The 24,729-nt window shown below is 36.7% G+C and overlaps 1 protein-coding gene across 2 annotated transcripts in view; it reads left to right on the top strand.

Annotated features, from left to right (window-relative positions):
- LOC150083656 (NADPH oxidase 4-like) overlaps window positions 1-24,729 on the top strand; it is a 140,486-nt gene that overhangs the window by 56,207 nt on the left and 59,550 nt on the right. For both annotated transcript variants that reach the window (XR_016547184.1, XM_090377424.1), the window contains exons 5-6: window positions 797-894; window positions 17,257-17,284. Coding sequence is in view for 1 of the 2 variants with exons in the window: in XM_090377424.1 (XP_090233550.1) it covers window positions 797-894; window positions 17,257-17,284 (126 nt within the window). In the remaining variant the exon portion in view is untranslated. The remainder of the gene's footprint in view (window positions 1-796; window positions 895-17,256; window positions 17,285-24,729) is intronic.

Below are 24,729 nucleotides of genomic sequence, written 5' to 3'. Positions count from 1 at the left end.
AAAGGTTGCGCTTATGAAGAAAGGCTTAAGTTTTGCAAATTAGTGTCTGGAGACTAGGCACCTGCGAGGTGATCTGATTGAGGTGTATAAAGCCTTGAATGGTTTGAGCATGCTTGATGCTGATGAAATTCTTCTTCTTGCTCAGAATAATCACCTGAGGGGGCATAAATTCAAATTGAGGAAAGACGGTCGTAGGATAGATGTGCGGAAGTTTACCTTTAGCCAGCGGGTGGTTGATTGTTAGGACAAACTTCCATCTGTCGTAAAAGTTGATAGCTTAAATAGATTCAAGGCAGAACTTGACAAACATTTGGAGCGAGTGGATGGATGAAATAAGGGTGTTTTTTTTTTTTTTTTGACTGATGCTATATAAGTTTGCTTTCTTGCATCATGTGCCTATGCTAATATATAAGAACAATGAGTTCAATTTGTTTCACATTATAAATAATTAAATTGAAAGTGGCTTACTTCAATATTTTCTTGTTTGAATGGTTTCATATGAAAATATTGAGGTAACCCTCTTCATTCAATTTAAGTAATATTTCATTGTATCTTCTAACAATTATTGACAACTTAATGTAAAGTTAAGGGATTTTGTGCCACTGTACAATTCCAAGATACACCACACATATTCTGAATGAGAATAATGAACACTGCATAATATACATTACGTAGAAATAAAAATAATTAGCTTTCAATATTTTAGATACCCCTGAAAAGGCTTTATATATTTACAAAGAACTTGAGGATGTGCCCATGACTAATGTGTATTTTTTATTTTATTTTTTATTTTTAGTGCTGCATTCCATTTCTCATATAGTAAATGCCCAGAACTTCTCTCACTACTACAACTATCAGTTCAGAGAAATTAACGTGGCTGCTTTTTGTGGAGAGGTGAGTTTGTTGGCATAATATTTGGAAAAATTTTTTTTTGAGATGAGCAAAATACATTAAATTTATTTGAACACAATATATTTCTGCTTGATTGATTATTTATTTGAATATGATTGATGAATTGGTGGAAAAGAGGAATTAGTATTCATTACTTAAATGAAAAGAGGGGAGAAGTCAAAATTAAAATATAAATAAAAGTTATTGTGAGGTTATCAGTTAAGGCTCATTTCCAAGGTTGTATTTTAGGACAAAATATAACCTTCACAATGAGCCTTAACAAAAGCTCACATTGAATTTATCATCGTGATCATCATATTAAAATACAATAGCCTCTTTAGCATTATCTGTTAAAGGATAATTCTAAAGAGGCTATTTGTATTTTAATATGATGGAAACAGTTAAAAAATCAACTATTTCCATCCCCTTTAATAATTTGTCTAATTCTTCCTTAAATTTATTCAAACTACTCACTTCCACAACACCAGATGGAAGCTTGTTTCAACTATCCTCTGGCTGGAAGCCAGAGGATAGTTCTGCCTATCTGTCCTGCAACCATCTTTTCTCAATTTAAATATGTGTGTGTGTGTGTGCATGTGCGCCTTGTTTTAGCAAGGGTAAAGGTGCCATCAACATTTAGCATATCGATCCATTCAAAACCTTAAAAACACTTCAATCAGAATTCTTCCCCAGTTTTCAGAGACATTGCAATTTATAGAACTGAAGTTTTTCTTGATAAGGGTACCCTTTTGTTTCCTTTGCTGAGCTCTGCACTGATTCCAGCAAATTCACATTCTTCTTAAAATAAGATGTCCAGACTTTTTATACAATACTTATGATGTGACCTGATGTAGCCATTGCCTTGTGCAGTGGAATAATTACCTCCTTATCCCTGCTTGCAAAATTTCAGTATATCATTGACAGAAACCTCATGAGCTGTCCTAGTAGTTATATATATGCTTGCACAATTATCCCCAGGTTCTCTGCTACCTTAAGTATATTACCACGGAAAATTCTAAAATAATATTTTAATATGATGGAAAATTATTAAATTTTGGGATTACTGCTATCTTTATGCAGTAGTAATAGTGACAAGTGATGCAAGAAAGCTAGCTTATATAGCATCAGCCAAAAAACAAAAAAAAAAAAAAAAAAACCTACAGAGTTCATCTATCCTTACCTTCCAAGAATTTGTCTAGCACTTCCTTGAATTTATGCAAATCATACACTTCCATAACAACAACAGATGAAAGCCTATTCCAACAATCACCCACTCACTGGCTGAAGGCAAACTTCAACACATCGATCCTGCAACCATTCTTCCTCAATTTAAATTTGTGCCCCCCCATGTGTAGTCTCAGCAAGAGGAAGAATGCATTCCCATTTAGCTTACTCAATCCATTCAAGGCCTTAAACTTCTCAGTCGTATTACCCTGCAGGTGCCTAGTCTCCAGATGCTGCGATTTGCATTATTGAAGCCTTTCTAGGTAAGAGTGCCCCCTTTTGTTCCCTTCGTCAGTCTGGTTCCTTTCTCTTTACCCATTCCAGCAGATCTGCATCCTATCTAAAGTGAGGCCTCTAGACCTGTATACAGTTTTGTTAATGTTAAACTTTAATTTCCACTTAGCCGATCTGCCTAATTTTTCCAGATCTTGTTGCAGTAGCATACCCAAATTACTATTATTAAACTCCCTGAAAACCTTTGTATCATCTGCAAACTTAGACATTAACTTGATATGCCTTCATCATTATCATTAATAAATATTGAAAACAGCAATGGGCCCAGTACACTGAACCCTGGGGAACTCCACTAATAACATTAACAAATCTATGTGCGATTTCCATATAACTGCATTCCTGTCTAGACGATAGTGCATTACTTTTTCAATCGGTGACTCCATTATTTTCTCTGGAACAGAATTCAAGCTTAGAGATCTGTAATTACTTACGGCGAAGGTAAAGAAAGCCTGCACGAGAAGCATGCAAAAGTTCGATGAAATTTACCGGTAAAAGTACTTTGCCATAACGGCATTTGTATTGTTGCTCGCTCGGTAAACAAACGGTGAGTGTTATCGGTCGGGAGTAGAAATTGAATCCCATGGGAGATTGAAACCCTCCCGAAGTGGTGGGGGGTAACCTGAACCTTTTTTTCTTTAGAATCACTGGTGGACTAGTGGATAAATTGTTTATTAAGAAGGAAAAAAAAGGCAAAGGAGGCCCACACAAGAAGCATGGCAAATTTTGAAAAAGTTTACCAGTGAAACTACGTTACAAACATTTTTTACGACGCTAGAACTTCCAATATTCGTGATTCAATTAGTGATTCTAAAGAAAAAAAGTCAGGTTACCACCCCCCTCCACTTCGGGAGGGTTTCAATCTCCCGTGGGATTCAACTTCTACTCCAGACCGATAACACCTACTGTCTGTTTACCAAGCGAGCAAAAATGCAAATTCTGTTACGGCAAAGTACTTTTATCGGTAAATTTCATTGAACTTTCGCATGCTTCTCGTGCAGGCTTTCTTTACCTTATTAGCCTTACTTACTTCACCTTTGTTAACTGGAGAGATATTTGCACATCTTCATTCCATAGGGACTGCTCTTGAATCCAAGAAGTCTCTTGTAATTATGGTTAGAGGTTTGCTGATCTCTTTTGCTTCCTTTCTTAATATAATTGGGTATATCCCATCTCTAAGTTTTAGCTTAGAGATGGGATATACCCAATCTTATTTACTTTTAGCTTCATAAATTTTTCTTCTGCTTTCTTCTCAGTTATGATGGCAATGGTCAGGCCACACCTAGAGTACTGTATACAGGTCTGGAGGCCTCATTTCAAGAAGGATGTAGAGCTGCTGGAACGAGTACAGAGAAGGGCAACAAGATTAGTGAATGGAACAAAGGGGTGCTCTTACGAAGAAAGGCTTAAGTTTTGCAAATTACAGTGTCTGGAGACTAGGCACCAGCGAGGTGATCTGATAGAGGTGTATAAAGCCTTGAATGGTTTAAGCATGCTCAATGCTGATGGGATTCTTCCTCTAGCTCAGAAAAATCACCTGAGAGGGCATAAATTCAAATTGAGGAAAGACAGATGTAGGATAGACGTGCGGAAATTTGCCTTTAGCCAGCGGGTGGTTGGTTGGTGGAACAGACTGCCATCCCCTGTGGTGGAGGTTGATAGCCTAAATAAGTTTAAGGCTCAGCTGGACAGGTATTTTGAACGAACAGAGGGGTGAAGTGGAAGTGGGTTTTTTTTTTTTTTTTGGCTGATGCTGCATAAGCTTGCTTTCTTGCATCAAATGCCTCTACTAATGCTAATGCTAATGCTAATGATTTGATATACTTTGAGCTTCTCATCCCTAAAGAACTATTCACATGTAAATCTAGATGCAGAATAGCTATTCAGTTTGTCAGCAACCCAAATGGGACATTAGCAGTTATACCATTCATATTGTATATATTTCATCTGGTTGCCCCTCAGCTTAATGTAACATATCAAAAGACATATGTATTTTGTTTCCCATAAATTGCTGGGTTAAAAATTCTGTTTTATTAATAATGTGAACTATCCCTTAATTAATTAGAACATAGAAAACATGTAAGGTAATTATATAATGTAACATTTATTTCTATATGGACAAACCAACATATACCGTATTTTCTGTAATTTTTTTTCGCGAAGAAATACTCGGAAAATCACCCTGCATCTTATATGGTCAATGTCAGATTAGGCCTAAAGACTACCGGCAATGCATTTTCGATGACGCAGTGCCGGTAAACTGAGTTCTGAAAACTTCCCTTTGAAATTCACACTAATTTTACTTAAGATTTATCTGTTGAAATATATTTTTAACAATTATCAGTGGTTACAATTTATGGCAACAATACATACCAGTAATCTTTTTTTCATAGAAAATTTGTTGAAATCTACGTGATATGAATCTCACAATCAGACGTAAGTATAAACTTGTTTCATTTTCCCATGTGTTTGCTTCCTCTATAATATGATCTCGCACTTTTATAGTATTCCTCTATGATCTCGCACTTTTATAGTATTCCTCTATGATCTCGCGCTTTTATGGTATGGTGGGCTAATTAGACTAGATCGGGATTTTTCAATTCCAACCGTCTTTTACAAAGAAAAAGTGATACCCATATTTGTTTTAGGGTGAGTAAGAATTTCTGTTTCGTTACTTCTGTCAGCTTTTTTCAGAAACAAACATTTCATTATTGGTTGAACATTTACCCAAGTGTGTATAGCATTAAAAAAAATTTTTAAAAATTAAATGTAACTCCATTTAATTTATTTTTAATACCTACCCCCTGATTACGTCCCGTATCACGCCATGTCACCATATTTGTTTACATCAGTCGGTAAAAGATCGCTTCTTAGTTTCACTGTAAACAGTATCAAAGGATAATAGAAGGGTTATTATTTTTTACAAAATATGTGGCCAAAACTAGGGTGCGTCTTGTATGCCCGTGTCTTATAAGCCGGAAAATACAGTAATTTTTTTTTCTTTAAGTTCAGCTAAATGTTTTTTCTTATTTCTTTTGGAATGACAGTACAATGTGCAATAAATTTCAGGCTGTTCTTGGCTAATTGTGTATTCTTGACCTCATCATACTCATGAATCAGATGACATCACTGGACTTAAAGTACAGGAACCGCTGGCAGGTAGCGATCACACAATCATTAGTTGGAGGATGAAAAAGGATGTTACAGTAGATAAAGGCATGGGTTTTAATTTCAGAAGAGGAGGACTATGACAGTTTAAGGTACTATATGGCATCTATTAATTGGGTGGATTGCAGAGGGAGGACAAATACATTTGAATTATTGAATACCTTTAAAGCAATAATCACAGAAGCCATTAATGCAAATATACCATTAAGAAAATATTGCATAAGGCAAGGAGGATGCCAAAATGGACGAATACAAAGCTGGCCAATATAATAAAGCAGAAAAAGATAATATGGGAAAGTTACAGAGTGATGAAAAGTACTGAAGCCTACAACAGCTAAAAATTGACCTGTAACAGTACTACAGAAAATAATATTAGGCCTTGGCCTAATATGAGAAAGCACGGGCTAAGAGAGCAAAGAATGGGAACAAAGTTTTTCATGTATGTGAAACGAAAGGTTTTCAAAATTCGTTTTGGAAGAAGACAGCCTGCACATGATTCTTGTTTGTTAACGCCGACATTGGTTGTACTGTTGCAGTGGATATTCTTCAGCAGTTTTCCGATTACTGTTTTCATCTTATTTAATAATAATAACTTTCTTTATTAATTGTACATTCGTGATTCTGTACACAGATAATCCAGAATCTACCAATAAATTGTCTCTGCAAGTGAACAAACTTGTATTTCATTAACTAATGAAACAGTACTCATAGAAGTAATATTTACAATAAATATAAGGTTCAGAACTGAGCTTTCTGATTATTCTCATCATTACACAGTTCATCCCAGTTTGGAAACATCTATTTTCCAATTTCAGTACAACACTCTGCCTTTTATTTCTTTGTTGGAGTAGTCTTTTAATGACGTGTTGTACAAGAGAGACCTCCTTTCCACCTCACAAATAAACTCCTCTGTGTCAAACGTCATCTTCCCCCAAAGTACAATAATCAAACCAATTAAGGCCAACCACACCATGCATGGAGGAGAGTGTCTCCGCAGGCTATGCAAACGTCAAGGAGTACACGCTTGTAACGCATCCAAAGGCAGGCGTTTTATGCCAGCTTACATTGTCCTACATGACATTTAAAGTGCCCATCTAGTTTGCATGCCTTAACCCTCTGCTTCCTGTAAAACTGGGCATTGGAAGGCATTGCCAACGCTGCGCTTTAAGTGCTCATCTAATATAGCCCTAAGAGTGAAGTCAGTAACTACAGAGTAGTTAGACTGAGTTTTAGTGGAAGGGAAAGTCTTACAGGCAATGATTAAAAGCGAAATCGTGAAATCCATGGACATTAGCATTAGTTGAGGCTTGTGATGCAAGAAAGCAAGCTTATGTAGCATCAGCCAAAAGGGAAAAAAACACCCATTTCACACATCCATTCCCTCTAAACATTTGTACAGTTCCTTCTTGAATTTATTTGTTCTAATAACATGGTCTAATCTTAATGATGTCCATTTCCACTTGCAGTCTGCCAAACCCCATGTACTTTTTCTGACAGGATCTCAGTTGTAGGTTGATTCAACCACTGCTCATCTCAGTTGCCCAAATTATTTGCTGTATGATTCCTTTCCTCTCAAAGGTGGTACTTCTGCATATGTCCATTCCGATATTCCCTGTCAGAGACTTGGTAATTTGGAATCTCCTCTTTTTTAGGAGGTAGAGAGATTTTAAGCTAGAGAAGCAACCTTCTCTAGCTTAAAATCTCTCTACCTCATTCTGTCAAATTCATCTGTTATCTGTACCGTTCTCCCAACATCACTAATCACTTGGAACTTTTGACTTCCTCTCTTTGTAACTTGACTTTCTCCAGTCCAACTTTCCTAACAGTGAGGTAATTTTCCTTGGTGATTTTAATGTTCACAACTCCAGCTGGCTTCCATTCTCTAGTCACACAGACCTAGCTGGTCCAGATACTGAGGCTTTTGCAATTACTAATGACCTCGTACAGATTGTTCATTTACCTACCAGAATACTAGACAATCCTAACCATACAGCCAACACTTGATCTTTTTCTCACAAACAACCCTTCTAAGTACACTGTCAAAGTGAGTGGACCTTTAGGCACCTCAGATTACAACTTGGTGATTGTCTTTTCTCCAATGGAGCCTTTATCTCATGGCTATTCCCAGTCTCGTGTTGTTCAGCATTACAAGAATGCAAAATGGGATGACCTGTGAGATTTCTTTTCCTTTGTTGGATTACTGTTTCAAAACTTCTGATGTCAACATTTGTTCAGATCGTATCAGTGAAATTATTCTTGTAGGAATGGAATCTTTTATCCCACACTTCACTTTAAAATCTCGTCCTTTACCTAAACCTTGGTTTTCCAATAAATGTGCTAGGGCTGTTCAAGAGAAGAATATTGCATATCATAATTGGCTTGTCTCCAATTCTTCAGTTTCATTTTCTGCCTACACCAAGACTCGCAAAAACTGTAAAGCAGTTATTAATCAGTCCAAACTAGATTTTGAACAGGCTAAGAGTAGAAAACTTTCTTCTTACCCTAATGGTAGCCGAGTGTTCTGGTCTCTTGCCAAAGCTATTGGCCACAACTTTTTGCCTATCTCTGCTCCCACCTCTGTCAAAACCAGATGGTTCTATTGTCACTTCAGCTAAAGATAAAGCTGACCTGCTAGCATCCCATTTTTTTTCCAACTCGTGTATTAATGATCTTATTAAAACCTCCCAACATTCCTGACATGCTCCATTCAGTGCCTACTGTGGTCTTCCGTCAAAAGGATGTCAGAAAAATTTTGATGCTAAGAAAGCTCCAGGTCCTGATGGTATTTCTCCCCTTGTTCTCAAAACCTGTGCTCCTGAACTTACTCCTGTTCTTTGCTGCCATTTTTCACTTTCTTATTCCAAAGGTGTTTTTCCTTCTGATTGGAAATTTGCTCATATCCAGCCAGTTCCTAAAAAGGGTGACAAATCCCTCCCATTCAATTATTGACCCATTACAATTACTTCTACTTTTTCTAAAGTAATGGAGAAATCAATTAACCACGAACTCTTAAACTACCTAACGATCAAAAGTATGAATTCCGTCAGTGTCGATCCACTGGTGATATTCTGGCTTATGTTACCCATTTATGGACAAATTCAATGGAAAAGTTTGGTGAAACACAAGCAGTTGCTCTTGATATCTCAAAGGCTTTCAATCATGTTTGGTATAAAAGTCTTCTGAACAATCTTATGGTTTGCCAACTGTTTTTTATAATTGGTTATCCAGTTTTCTCTCAGACTGCTCACTGAGGGTGATGGTAGATGGCTCTCTGTCTTTTAACTTCTCCACTAATTCTGGTGTCTCCCAAGGTTTAGTTCTTTCCCCCACTCTTTTCCTCTCGTATATTAATGACCTTCGTCCATTGACTGGAAATCCTATCCATAGTTTTGCCGATGATAGCACATCGAATTCCACTTTCCATTTTGAGAAACCTTGCCCTGCTCAATCAGCTTCAACTTCTCGAAAATCTGCTACCAATTCCTTAAATGCCGATCATCAGGTAATTCTCCAATGGGGCAAAGACAACTTAGTTGATTTCAACCCTTCTAAAATTCAGTCCTGCCTTATATTTCGCAAAAAGGATTCTTCAGCTCCTATGCTTATCTTTGGTGACACTCCGATTTGTAGGCAAGATGATATATCTCTTTTGAGGATTACCCTGACTTCTCTCTCTTGGCACAAGCACATTACAAATATTGCTTCCTCTTGTTCTAAAAGACTTGGTTTTCTCTTTCGCTCTCGGCATTACTTTTCTTCCAAACAGCTGCTCACTCTGTATAAATCGCAAATCCGCCCTACCATGGAATATTGTTCCCACATCTGGGGTGGTGCCCCCAAAACATTTCTCAGGCTTCTAGATTTCATTCAGAAGAGGGCAGTTAGGTTAATTAATATCTCATCTTTAACAGAGTCTCTCCACTTGCTGTCTCATAGACATACTGTTTCTGCTGCATGCCTTTTCTACAGATACTTCCACAGGCACTGTTCTTCCGAATTGGCTTTTATATATTCCTGCTCTCTCTTTCAAAACAGTCCGAACACATGTCGCCACCAGCCAACATCCATTTATTGTCCAACTTCAAACTCACAGAACCAACTTTTCATCTTCCTTGTTTATTCATTCAACTGCTGTTTTCTAGAACGAGCTTCCTTCATACGTATTTCCTGAAAATTAGTCTACAGAAGTTCAAGTCTAATGTCAACAGATATCTTTTTTTGTCTTCTCAACCTCCAACCCAAGCATGGTACTAAGTACTATAGGTTCTAATATCTCTCATATTTGGGGTTCTCATAAAAAAAAAAAAAAAAAAAATTAAGCTATCAATTTCCAACAACAGATGGAACTTTGTTCCGGCAATCAACAATCTGCTGGCTAAAGGCAAGTTTCTGCAGTCTTTCCTCAGTTTGAATTTGTGACCCCTCAGGTTTGTAATCTGAGCAAGAGGAAGAATCCCATCAGAATTGAGCATGCTGTAATTTGCAGAACTTAAGAAGCCTTTCTTGGTAAAACCACCCCTTCATTGCCCTCACCAATCTTGTTTCCCTTCTCTATACTCACTTAAGCAACTCTACATCCTTCTTAAATGAGGCTTCCAGACATGTACACAGTTCTCAAGGCATGGCCTGACCATTGCCTTATACAAAGGGATAATCACCTCCTTTTCTCTACTAGCAGAATTCCTGTATATCATTGACAATACCTCATGATCTGCTCTGGCAACCTGTCTGCACTGCTGAGAAAACTTCATATTGCACATCTGATTGCACAATTACTCCCAGGTCGTTTTCATTTTCTACCACCCTAAGTGTAATACCACATAGTTGGTACATTGCTCTGGGATTACTTCTACCCATATGCAGCACTTTGCATTTGTCAATGTTAAACTTCAGTTTCCACTTCTCAGCTCATCTGCCCAACTTTTATAGATCCTGTTGTAGTGGCACATTGCCATTACTATCATTAACAACCCTGCCAGTCTTTGTATAATTTGCAAACTTCAACATTATGCCTGTTTTTTTTTTTTTTTGTTTGTTTGTTTGTCTGTTTAAGAGTTTTATGGCTCATTAATATAATCTGTGGCTATAATGCGTCAAGTCAAGATTAAGCCTGATGTACTTTCATCAATATCATTGTTAAATATACAAAACAACTGTGGGCCCAACACCGAACTCTGGGGGACGACACTTATAACATTAGTCTATGAAGAGCAGTGTCCATCGATTACCACTCTCTGTGTTCTCCCACTGAACTACCCTTTTATCCATTGTAGCAACTTGCCCTTAATACCATACTACTCCAATTGTACATTAGTCATCCATGCGCAACCATGTCAAAAGCTTTCCTGAAATCCAAGTATATGATATCAAAATTCTTTTGCATCCAGTTCCTTTGTAATCACATCATAGTATCCAATCAAATTTGTCAGATGACTTTCCCTTAACAAACCCATGCTGTGTCTGAATTATTACTGCAGTCTTGTCTAGATGATCCTGCAATGCACTTTAGCCAGTGGCTCCATTATTTTCCCTGGAACAGAAGTTAAAATAACTGGTCTGTAATTACTCGTGTCACCCTTAGATTCTCCTTTGTGAATTGGTGATACATTTGCACATCTCCAGTCCGTGGGGACTTCACCCTGAGACCAAGGATGCTCTCATAATTATGGCTAACGGTTTGCTTACTGCCTTTGCCGCCTCCTTTAATGGCACCTCCGTAGCCAGGTGGGCAGGAGCAGCAGTGCATAGCACACGCTTCTTGATTAGATAGGGGTTCGAGCCTGTGACCACCAAATACGGAGGATGTGGAAAGGTCAGGGAATGACCACCGCATATCCCCGGAGCAATATGGCCTTAGTTGCTAATGCTCCTAAAAAAAAAAAAAAAAAACCAAAGCCTCCTTTAATATAACTGGATAGATCTCATCCACCCTGGGTATCTCTCTTATGTTTAACTTCAACCAACTTCTCCTCCACTTTGCTCTCAGTTATTAGAAAATCATTAAGCACCCTTTTACAGTTTGATAAACTTCTGGCATTCTCCTCCCTTAATAACTCCTGATGTGTGAATGTAGATGCAAAATACTCATTTAGATTGTTAGCTATCTGTGCAGGACCATCAACACTTGAACCATCGATATCAAGTGGACCAAACTGATTCATCCCCTTCGTTCTAGATTTGTATAACTAAAGAAGTTCTTGCTGTTTTTCTTAGCATCCTTTGCTAAAGATTTCTTGTAATCTGCCTTCACTTGCCTGTCGTTCTTTGTGACTTGATTGCAGACTAGCTTGTATCTACTATAGGCTTCTGTGTCGCCTGATAATTTATGTGAATCCCATGCATTTTTCTTCTCTGCCATGAGTCCCGGTAGTTCATCTGACATCCATTTAAGCCTTAACCTTGAACAGTATTTTTTAATTGGTGTAAAGCCTAGTTGTTTCCATGATTACTTCCTTGAATGTTTCCCATTTGGAATTTTCTGTTGGTAACATCATCAGTTGATCCCACTGTACAGAATTTAAAACTGTCTGTGGCCACTGTATTCACCTCTGCCTGCGGCTACTGTTAATCTTTTAGTCTGTGTGAATCTTCCCAAGCTATCAGTTTTCCGACCCAGTTAACACTGCCTCGATAGCATCAGCAAATATTCTTGCATCCCTGCTATTTAAATGTATCCCATCCCTGTAGAAACCTACATGAGGAGGGAAGGTCGTAACTTATAATTATGAGAGACTTCTTGTAATGTACCTTAGGTTTCCTACCCCCCCCTCATGATTTTATTACAGACTACTTTATACTTACATTAAGTTTCTGTATCCTCTGGTAATTTATATGCATCCCACAAATTTTTTTTGTCCGCCACTAGTCTCATCAGCTCCTGTGATATCCATTTAGGTCTAATTCTTGAACGGTATCTTTAGTTATAAAAAGCCTATTAGCTTTTATGACTATTTCCCTTAATGCTTTCCATTTAGAATTTGCAGTCAGTAACACCATCCATTAGAATTTAAAAAGTGAGATCATTGTTGTCCTCATTACAAAAGCAAAATTCCTCCCCTTTATCTTTGACAGTAGTTATATCTTTAAGTAGATCTCATGTCAGTATATCGTTACTATCAAGTGATTCCTTTATCTGGAGATTTCTGCTGTGTGAAGATTCACTGCTGATAATCCATTCATGAGTACTGCTTTCTTTCATTGCCTCTCTAATGTGATGGTGTGGAAAATAGTTATCCAATAAATCCAAAAAAAGGCTTGCTACTGTGTGGGTGACCAAACTGCAAGTTCCAGTCAGTATCTGAAAAGTTATAGTACCCCATTTTAAGACATTCTAATATATTGGCCAACCAGTATATTAGAATGTTGCAACTACTATTATGTAAATTATCATTGTAAGCATTGCAATAAAGATTCTTCTTCTTCTTTTGTAAAAGTATTGCATCAGTGGCTGTAGTTGACATGCTACAACATGTATATGTTGTAGCATGTCAACATTTCCACTTTTTCCTTAAGATTTCCAGTGTCTTGCCTGTCTTTTACAATTTTTACAGACAGGTTACTTTTCTTTCATATTTCAACGAAGTTTGTGATATGTTTTTCAAATTTAGAATTTCTTACTATTTTGGTGATATGTGCTTCAGAACTGCTCTTAGGCAGCTCTGTTCATTTTTAGACTAGTACAGTGTATGCCAAGTACATGCAAGTATACATGCACCACACAGTATATAATGCCAAGTGCATGATATACTGTGTGGTTTGAGATTTATTTTAGATTTGATTGAGATCTAGTATCAGGCAGTGGTGGCATCCTCTTGTTTTTGTGGGCGCCTCCGTAGCCAGGTGGGAAGGAGCAGCAGTGCGTAGCACACGCTTCTTGATTAGACCGGGGGTTCGAGCCCGTCACCACCAAATATGGAGGATGCGGAAAGGTCAAGGGAATGACCACCGCATATTCCCGGAGCAATATGGCCTTAGTTGCTAATGCTCCTAAAAACCAAATAACAAACAAACAATCTTGTTTTTGTGTAATTTGTGTCATTGTATACTTGTCTAATTTCCTAATTTGTGTCACAATAATTTGTCATTGTATACTTGTCTAATTTCCTAAAATTTTTCAGCTTAATTCTGATTATTTACTCTTGAGAAAATGCACTTGAGGAATGATTTATTTTCTGTGATATTGTTTTTCTAAAGTTAGTAAAAAAGGTAAAGTGCAGCCATTATCAACCCACTGCAGGATGGAAGCCTCCTCAACAATTCATGCTGAGGGAAATGGACCATAATCTGCCACACTGGTCCAGTGCGGGTTGGCAGATCGACCGTATTCAGCAGTCAGGGGCTTGAACCCCAGTCTACTCAAAGAGCGTGTGCTACTGCACTCGGCTACGGAGGCCTACTAAAGTTAGTAGATGAGGGTAACAGCTTGGGAACTTCAAAGGTCAGCTGGACAGTTACCTACTTGAGGAGAAAAACACATAGGTTGTTTATTTTTTTAGGTTTTTAGTATTTACTTTTTTACTTGTATTTATTATTTTTTAAAAGTTAATTTGTTTTTTTTTTTTGGCTGGTGCAAGAAAAGTGTGTGGCTTCCTTGTGCAGATTGAAAATACTAATACTAAATGTACCAAATGTGAAACTCTTACCTGGAATAAAATTTTTTTTAATTTCATATGTGAAGTTCAGAAGCATTTCACAGTGCTTTAGATGGAATGCTGGGTGGGATATTTCAGCCATTACTGCAATAGATGATGGTGTTAATACAAAATGGGCTAAGTTACCATGTATTTGTGGAGAAAATGAATTCTGAAGTAAAGAACAGAACAGAATGTGGAATTTGGATAATGTATGTCAAGTCTATTTCAGGGTTAAAATGGGAAATTGGGTCTTTTTCTTTTTCTATGAACTTTTAGTGCAGCTTTCTGTGGTGGGGGGAGGAAAAGGCTACTGCTACTAACACATAAAAACAGTATATGATAAAACATCTCACATTTTGTGTATATTTTGACTGTTACATTATGCAAGATTTATCTTTTAATTTTGATGTTTCAATAATTGTTGAACTAATTAATCATTTTGACCTTTTGACATACTGTACAACCACTGAAGTTTCAACAAATTTCCAGTAGCGGGCAACTGTTTTCAACTACTAGACAACCTCTGACAAGTCTAGTAGTTGAAAAGTGACCCTAATTTACATGCTTTAATTGTGAACAGTTTTGTGAGCTGCATAATGGAAGATCTGAAGACTAAGGGATGTTTTGTTACATGCTGTTGTGTTCAATATGGTATGTATGTATGTATGTATGTATGTTACAGAGACTGTGTAACTACACACTTTAATGAGGTTTTGTTTCTGATTGGGTATCAAATGAGATGAAATCCAGTGAACACAGATTTGCAGCATTTTATGGTGCTCCTAACAATCACATGTTCACTGCAGTGGTGTAGCTACCATGTAGGCAGGCAAGGCAATTGCCTCCAGGCCTGGGGCCTGGCGTCTTTGGCTGTCTCCTGTTTTTGCAATTTTCATTAATTAAATAGAAGCCCGAACATGTTCTTTGCCTCCAGACCCAAAAAAGGGTAGCTACGCTAGTGGCTCACTGCTATGCGAAATTGATATTCCACTGATTCTCAGTCTTCATCCAGAATCTCTTAGGCATAGCAGTATGCTTTAATAGAAGTCTCAGGAGCAAGTCATCAGCTACAGATTCTTGACCTTCTTTAATGTACCTGTGCCACTTGGAAATTGCAGTTTTCTTTAGACACTTATATACATAAAATTCACAGTCACACTGTAACACTCATACTACATGGAACATAATTGCACATAACAAAACATTGTTCAGCCTTCAAATCTTTGATTACACAACTAACAAAATTGTTCACATTTACAGCACATAACTTAAAGCCACTTTGCAACTACCAGACATTTCAAAACTTGCAGCTGTGTTGATGTATTCTTAGACATGCATTATCCTGCTACCTGCTGGCACTTTACCAAAAATTGAGTGGCTGTATGGTGGCACTGTCATTCTTTAAATTAGATGATCGGCTTGTATACATACTACATATGTGTGCAGTTTTTATTTTCTCTAACAAAAAAAAGCTCCCCAGAAAGCAAAAAAAAATTTTAATAGCCAATACTATCTAACTGAACAAAATTAGGGAAAATTTACAGTTTATTGAATATCGTAATGCAACAAACTGCATTAATATTGTTTGTGCATAATCTTTTCCATTGCTCTTTATGATAAACATGAATTATTTATTATTAAAAGTTTTGTGAATTCGGATTTCTAAAAGTTGGCAGGTATGATTCTGCTATATAAGATGTGGCAATAAAGTTATCAGATGGGTGCTGTTGCGGTCATGTTTAATGAGTTTGAAAATAAATGGAAGTGGCATGTTGCAGTTCAAATTTCCTCCAACAGATGGTGGTATGGAGATTGTCTAGTAGGCCAATCAGTTTTGTTAGCATTAATGTCCTGTGTCATGGTTCTGCAATAGAGTAACAAGTGAATATCAAATTTTGCTTTAAACTGGGAAAATCTGCAACAAAAACATATGGAATGTTAAAAACTGTTTATGATGATGAAATATTAAGTCATACCAGTGTGTTTGAATGATTAAGTAGTTCAAAGATGGGCTGAGGATGTTTGCAATGATCCAAGAAGTGGGCAGCTGTCAACCTCTCGAAATGAGGACAGAGTTGCAAAAGTTCAGGAAATTGTGGCAAAAGATTGTTGTTTGACCCTCAGAATGGTGGCCAATAAGTTGGGTATGAATAAGGAGACAATTCATCAAATTCTGCATGAAGATTCAGGGAAAAGGAAGGTTTGTGCAAAATTTGTGCCACACAGCATCATGAATGAGCAGGAACAGTGAGGAGTAGCCTCCTGTGAAGACTTCATCCAGATTTGTCAAGAGAATCCTGATTTCCTTGACTGAATTGTCATTGGAGATGAGTCTTGGCTGTTTCAGTATGATTCAAAGACAAAATGTCTGAGCATGCAGTGGACTTCAAAATCAACACTAAGGTGCAAAAAGTTTCATTTACAGAAGTCCAGGATCAAGGCAATACTGATCATGTTTTCTAACAAACAGTGTGATTCACAAGGAATCACACCTGAAGGAGAAAGAGCCAATGCTGTGTTCTATGTACAGTGCTTCAAAGACTATTGAAGTGCATTTCCTGGTGAGGTTGTAATTTCGAGAGAAAGGCAGCTGGTTCTTGTTGCATGACAGTGCCCCTGCCAATTTTGCACTTGTTAGGAAGGCATTTTACGAAACATGGCATTATACAGATCAATCATCCACTCTACTCTCCAAATCTAGCACCAGCAGATGTCTTTCTCTTTTCCAAGGTAAAAACTGCCCTCAAAGGAAAGATTTCAGGATGTTGAGGACATAACAAAAAAGGTAACTACCAAACTGAACATCTCTTTGGATGCTTTTGTTGACTCTTTACAGAAACTTTTAGACTGGTGTAATAAGAGCATTCAGTCAGGTTGTGATTACGTTGAATAAAAACAAAACCATTTTTGAGCCTTCACTTTGTTCTTCAGCAGTCTGGAAACTTTGCCACACCTCATATAAATTAGATTGCTACATAAATTATTTGAAGATATATTAATTTATAAGAAAGATTTTTGTTATTCTCATTTGCATATTTTTTTATTTCAGGATCCTTTAGTGATGGTAATCAGCACAGGTGAGATCATTTTATAACAGTAACAACAGCAAATCATTATCATAACATTTACAACTATGTTCAGTACTAAAAAGTTATCTATATTGTCAACCCTTCATATGTGAGGGTGAATCACACAAATGAGATTATTTCAAAGTGTAAGGATTTTTCCAGTAGAAATAAAGAGGCAATTATTTTGCTGTTTAAATTAAAAAGTGTCTTAAATTCTGTATTCAGTCTGGAAACCCTATTTATGGAAAGATATCAGTTTGCTTGAATGAGTACAAAGGAGGGAAATGAAGAAATATTCTTAAAGGAGATTCCAGTTGTGGGTTACTAAAAGTGTGAAACTAGATGCCTGCATGGAGATCTTTTTGAAGTGTTTAAGGCCTTAAAAAGATTGAGCATGTGTAATGTTGAGGCATATTTGTATAGGGAATGGCAACCTTTTTCACCTTATGAGTTACTCTAAGCATGGACAAGATTTCTAGTGCAATCTCTCAGATTTCTTTTACAAGTGTATCTGTGTCTTAAATTAGTAGTACAAATTAGTAGGACAAACTTGTCCTCCATTCCTTCTAATACTTTGCTCAGTTCTTCATTGAATTTATTCGAAGTACCTACCTCTACTACATCAGATGGGAGTTTGTTCTAACAATCGTGCACCTGCTGGCTGAAGAGAAATTTCTTCATATCTACCCTGCAACCATTCTTCCTCAGTATGAATTTATGCTCCCTAATGTGTATACAGTAATACCCCGACTTACGCGAACTCGGAGTTACGCGGTTCTTGATTTTTTCGTTTGGCAACGCTGCCGCCCACTATCTTCAAGGTCGTTTTTCATATGTTATCGATATACGGTGCGACGGCGGAGAATGAGAGCGAAAGATGAACAAAATTCAACTTTGCTGCTTTTATGTTTTTTATATCAGTGAAGGGGAAACACATTTCACCATAATTAATGTAAAAACCAACACAATTCCAGCTATCGGTATAATCGCAAATGCAATTAGATCGAGTTTACTACCAGTTTATAACAGATTTCACTAGCAGAAACGCAACTGGACTTTTATTGTTTTATGGTAGTAACCCCTAGAAATGTGAGGTGTTAATAGTGTATCTCTGCCTTTATGGTGTTGTTTATTCAGTTGCTACATGCGCGCAGCTTTGTTTATGCGTATCAAACGTGCCTCCTCGTTTTGTAATTGTGCTTTATTCCCTAAAAATGAGTAAAATACTTAATTAAAAGGTGTGAAAAGGAAGCGTCCTGGTGAAGACACTGCAGATTCAGAGAGAAAAAGAAAAGCAATTATCGATAAACAGAGGCGGACTGGATCAAAAATTCTTACCCGGGAAAATTTATAGTGGCCTCATACTATGGTTTATGGCCAAAATCACACTGGCCCACCGGGGTTTCCCCGGTAAGGCTTATGGCCAGTCCGCCTCTGTCGATAGAGAAAAAATATGAAATTGTGAAACGCTTTGAGCGAAATGAAAGACCATGTGATATTGCACGTGCTACAGGCCTAAATGAAGCAACGGCGAAAAGCACATGACAATTGCAAACTTGACAGGTTAAAAATTGAAAAGGGCTCAATTGTAAAGGGCTTAAAAATTTTAGAAAACATAGACTCCAACGTAGAACGCGTTATAGCTACAAAGCAAGGAATAAAAAAAATTATCAGCTTGCTACGAAGAAATTCTGCGTGAAAAAAAGAATGCGCTGTGTCGTCAGACGAATTTGTTAGATTTTATGAAGCCATCGACATCGAAATAACTTTTTAACGTAAGTAATTTGTTTTTTTAATACATACTGTATTTTGTATTAATATGTATAAAGAACTGCAATTTTATTAATATTTTTCTTCTAAACTAGTGTTTATGTTAGTCCTTGGTCCCAATTAAGCAAAATTTATATGTATTTATATGCAAAGTTGTACCCCGACTTACGCGAATTCGACTTACGCGATTTTTGTTGGACCCACCTATCGCGTAACTTCGGGGTATTACTGTAGTCTGATCAAGAGGACGTATTCCATAAGCATGGAGCTTACTGAATCCATTCAAAGCCCTAAACACAAACTGCAGCACATGGAGATTAGGCAACGCTGCAGATATCTGCAGCGTTGCCTAATCTCCATGTGCTGCAGTTTGCAGAAATGAAGCTCTTCATTTCTGCAAACTGCAGTATCCACACCCTCCCTGACACGAGGCCTCCAGACCTGTATTCAGTACTCAAGATGTAACCAAATCCCTACATGCAAAATTCCTGTATGTCATTGACAAAAACCCATGAGCTGCCCTGGCAATCTGTCAGCACTATTCAGAGAACTTCATATCTGACTGCACAATTACCCCAAGGTCTTTTTAATTCTCCATTGCCTTGAGTGTGGTATCACATAGTTGATATGTTAATCTGGGATTAGTGCTCCCCATATGAAGTACCTTACATCTGTCAATATTAAACTTCAGTTGCCACTTCTCAGCCCATCTGCCTAATTTGTCTAGGTCTTGTTGCAATAGCATACTCTGATTACTGTAATTAATGACCCTGCCAATCTTCATATCATCTGCAAACTTGGACATGAAGAGTAATATGCCTTCATCGATATTACTAATAAATATAGAAAACAACAATGGGCACAGCACTGAACTTTGGGGAACTAGGCTAATAACATTAGTCCAAGAAAAGCTGTGCTTATTGAGTGCTACAATTCATTTAAAGATTGTATAGCAGTCTTTTATGTGAACAGTATCAAAACCTTTTCTGAAATCCAAGTATATGATGTCATGATTATTTTTTGCATCCAGTTTCTTTGTTAATGTGTCATAGTTCAGCACCATATTTTTCAGTATACGTCCTGTTATTGCTGAGGAAGGTTTTAGAATCAATTCTGATTCTATAATCTCCCCTAGTCCACTCCCTACATAAATCTGTATAGTTTTGAATATTCTGATATTGCTATAGTAAAAAAAGTTGGATCAACCAATTTTAAAGCATATATTTTGCCAGTTCCTGGGAAACTTTTAAGCTGAATTGTAATTTCACAGCTTCCCCTCCCAGAAATCTGTATATATACAAGATTTAATGAGAGTATGGGCATTGTTGAAAAAAGAAGAATCAAATTAACACAGTATTTTCAGTGTATATTTTGTTGATCTCTGGGCAGGTTTTAAACATTGTTCTAATTGCATACTTTCCCCCCTAGTTCTTTCCTACAGAAATCTATATATATATATATATATATATATACACAGGGAGCCTAAATAACCTTTACTCATTTGAAATGATTAACTTTTTCATTTTATTTTTAATTTTTTTTAAAGATATGAAGTAGTCCTTGGAAATATACTATGGAATGGAAAACACATGGTTCAACAACAAGCAGAAGTGGTAGAGAAAAAGAGCTTATCATCAACATTTCAACTTGCAAACAGCAGCAGCAGCAGTTAAGTTATTCAGTCTTGTTGTCTTGTGTTGTGATGAGGATGTAGTTGAGAATTTGACTGTGAACATCCATGATCAATCTTATCTCCAGTGACTATTGAGATTATGGGAAAATGTTAATTAAAATGCTGAAATATTAATTCAGAAATGCTGGGCTCAATTAGATATGCAAAATAATCTTTGCAGCAAATTTTGAAGGATTTGATTACTTTCTCTTAAAAATTCAGTTAGTGCAAGAATTAAGGTCAGTGGATTGAGAAAACCAACTGGAATTCCTACACACACACACACACACACACACACACACACACTCTCTCTCTCTCTCTCTCTCTCTCTCTCTCTCTCTCTCTCTCTCTCTCTCTCTCTCTCATACAATTATTGGCCTTACTTCTCTGGCAGTTATATACAGAAACTGTTAATGTAGAAAGGTGAACATTGATGATCTATAATTGTTTGGAATCCATTTTGTGACAGGTTGCAAGCATATGGTTTCAACTGGATGAGGCCTTGAGTCCATGGCAAGAGAAACAGTCAGAGTTAGCATTAGTAGAGGCATTTGATGCAAGTGCTAATGCTAATGCTAACTCTGACTTCTCTGAGTTCTGTTCTCTTCTCTTCTCTTCTCTAACTCTGAGTTAGAGATCTTTGCCCAATCTTATGCTTTGATGGCATTAATTGGCTGGTCCTCTCACCTGATTATCAGCTCCAGATTTTTTTTGGGTTAGCTAAATGAAAATATGTTTGTGAAAAAGCCATGAAACATTGATAAGTTAAAAGATAACATTTGGAATGAAATTAATCAATTAACTTCAGAGATATCAACCAAAGTTATGGAGAGCATCATCACTTGAACAAAAATTTCTCATAAATGATATCTAATAAAATTTCTGAAAAGCATGGAATTAATTGCCATGTACAGTTTTTGTTTTCATTAAAAATTTAAAAAATTACAGTAATATCAAATGAGTAAGAGACTTTTGGGCCACTCTGTATAAATGAAAGTGTGTTTTGGATGTTTGGGCATTATTTTAGAAAAAAAAAAAGTTGGATCAGCACCAAATTTTGGACATCTAGGACCAACAAAACATGTTTTCGGTCCTGGGGGAGGTGTTTAAGTTGAACTTTGATTCTTTAACTTTCCACTCTTCAGTTCTTCCTTACAGAAATATTGCAATAAATATGGAATAACAGCTCTGATTATTTCAAAATTTCAGGACTGATATTCTTGAGGACCTTTGCACCAAATTTCATTTAACTCTGCTACTGAAATCCCACTTCATGATTATTCACAATGAGAACATCACATGGTGAAGTTTTACTCAATACGTTTTCAGTACAATATAGAAACTCTTAACCATAGATATTTTATTTTATAATTGGACATGCCTGAAATATAATGTAGTGTACATTATGTAACTTTGGTTGTTTCTGTTGTTTTACTGGCCTTGATTATAATCTCATAAATCTCATAAATTTATAATCTCATAAAAATAACCTAGTGCAAAAAGAATGCAGTTCCATTATTATATGATTATTCAGTCTCTGAAGAGTTTGCCTAGATATTGAGTATATGCAAAATTTTAGCATTGTTTACATTCTCTTCCTATAGAAAGCAGTAAAATCACTGAATTTCATCTGTACAAAACAATATCATACAAGAGTTTCTTCCAGCAGAATGTAAGATAAATTCATTGTTAGCATGTTTGTAAGGTTAGTTGTTATAGCTATCATTTTACAATTTGATACCCCTTGGAAGTATGATGTTTTTTTCAAACAGACTCTGGTTCTACCCCTCAATCTATATTATTTTTTCTTTCCTAATCTGTTTCCTCATTTAGCTTTCATGGGTTACTTCCTATTCATGCCAACTGGGCTAGCCGGGTGGGTCAAGTGCCTGCCTGGCAACCCAAAGGTTGCGGGTTCGAATCCCGTCTCAGGCTTGGATCAAAGTACTGCAAAAACCTTGGGAGGTGCATTATGGCCACAGAAGCCAATGCGCCAACAACTACCCAAAAAAAAAAAAAAAAAAAAAGAACTTCCTATTCATCTTCACCTTCCCCGGTAAAAAAAAAGCTAAAAAGCTTTTTACCAGGGAAGATGGATCCCTGTTGAATCTTACCTAATAAATATGCTAAATAAATAAATAACTTTTTTGATTATTCATTTTTTAATTTCTTATAATGACCTGAAAAATTATCTCAAGAGTTGGTTGAAGAGGGTAGCATATGCTGTCCTCCTCAACAAACTCTTGATGTTGATGTAATGGGATTGTAGTCCCAGATAATGAAGGGAATTCTGCAAAATCTTGTTTGTAGGTGTTCCAACTCTAAAAAATATAACTACTACACTGCTCAACAAAATTAACAGAACAGAATGTTTTTCATGAATATTTTTTTGTTGCTGAAGGTGAATATTTGATATACAGGTGACCCCCGCTTAACGCTGATAATTTGTTCCCAAAAAACAGAGCGGTAAGTGAGCACTGTATTCCCGTAATGTAGCATATGTATTTGTGAATCACGGTCTATGCCATAGGATATTTCCTAATCAATAATAAATGGTAGTGAAAAGACGCACAAATGTCGGTCAAAATATTTAATATTAAAAATTTGTAAATATAAAATATTCTCCATTATATACGTATATAATTACGTGGTAAGTAACTACATTATGTATCAAAATTAAACTTAAAACGCTAATTAAAATCATGAATTTATTAATCCGATGGCCCTAGGCTGTTGAGTTTTCGTAACTTTGGTTGATTTTAGGTTGTACTTTGGCCATCTTCCTAGTAAACTAAAAGGGGTTTTACTTTAAAATCCCCACAGCTTTACCACCCAACTATAAAGTCAATCGATCCTTTACTGCTTTGAAGCATGGCAGGTTTTTTTTCTTCTTTTGATATGAAACTTCTTTTAGGCATTCGTTTCCAAAAAATTCCTGTTTCATCTATGTTAAAAACTTGTTGAGAAGTTTAACATCACTCTTCAATAATTTTTAGTTCTTTTTTGAAAGTTTCAGCTCCTTCTTGATCTGCACTTGTGGCTTCTCCCTGAATTTTAAATCTATCTTTCCAGCCCTTACTAGCTTTAAATGGTTCCACATTTTTTTTTTTTTTTAAGGTGAGCTTTCTTCAGGTCATTATATAGGCTAATCACTTTTTCTTTAATAATATTTAACTAAACAGAATTGTGCATTGGATATTATCTTCGGTCTATTGGATATTATCTTGGATATTGGCCTTCGGGCCAATCCAGTCCTCCAGGCCACCCCAAACCAGTTAAAGTTATCCGATCGCTTCATACCCGTGCAAATGCTGCAGTACGTATACTCCTTGGATGGCGACCTCTACAAGTTCGCATTGGATAAAAAATACAGGCAGAACTTACTCCATCAACTTCCTTCTCAGGACCATGTCACAGGGCATTAGAACCTGCTCCCAAGGACCTGTCCATCACTCCCATGGATCCCTCACTACATTGCTCCAACTTTCTGCGCCTGCTCAGATGACTCCAACACTGTAAGAGGACTGCTCCCTGGAGGATAAATTAGCATGATAACATGCTGTTGTATATTTACGTTCATATGTAAATTTTCCATTTGCTTTCATTTCATTACACTTGTATAATTAGTAATAAGATTATTTTTTCTCCTATCTCATCCTTGTTTATTGCAGTGTATTAGCCTTTGTAACCTTTATATTAGACTTTTACCTTGTGTTAACCTGTACTGTAAACCCCTGGCTTCTAGCCGTGAAGGGTATTGTGTATGGCATATGCATTTTGTATACAATAAAGATTTCTTCTTCTTCTTCATCTTCAATAAAATTATTTAGAAGTCTCTCCATTTCGATTATAATAGCCAGCCTAGTTGCTTGCAGTGGAACAGCTGTCTTTCCCACTGCTAAAATTAATTCTTTATTTTTTATAATTGTTCTTACAATTGAACTTGCCAGTCCTAAATTATTACACACATTCACTTGTCGTTGAATGGAATCGATTCGCTTCAAAACGTATA

Source organism: Mastigoproctus giganteus, chromosome 7, assembly GCF_048544385.1.
Source record: "Mastigoproctus giganteus isolate SK-2022 chromosome 7, ASM4854438v1, whole genome shotgun sequence".
NCBI lineage: Eukaryota > Metazoa > Arthropoda > Arachnida > Uropygi > Thelyphonidae > Mastigoproctus > Mastigoproctus giganteus.
This window is presented reverse-complemented; position numbering and strand designations above follow the sequence as displayed.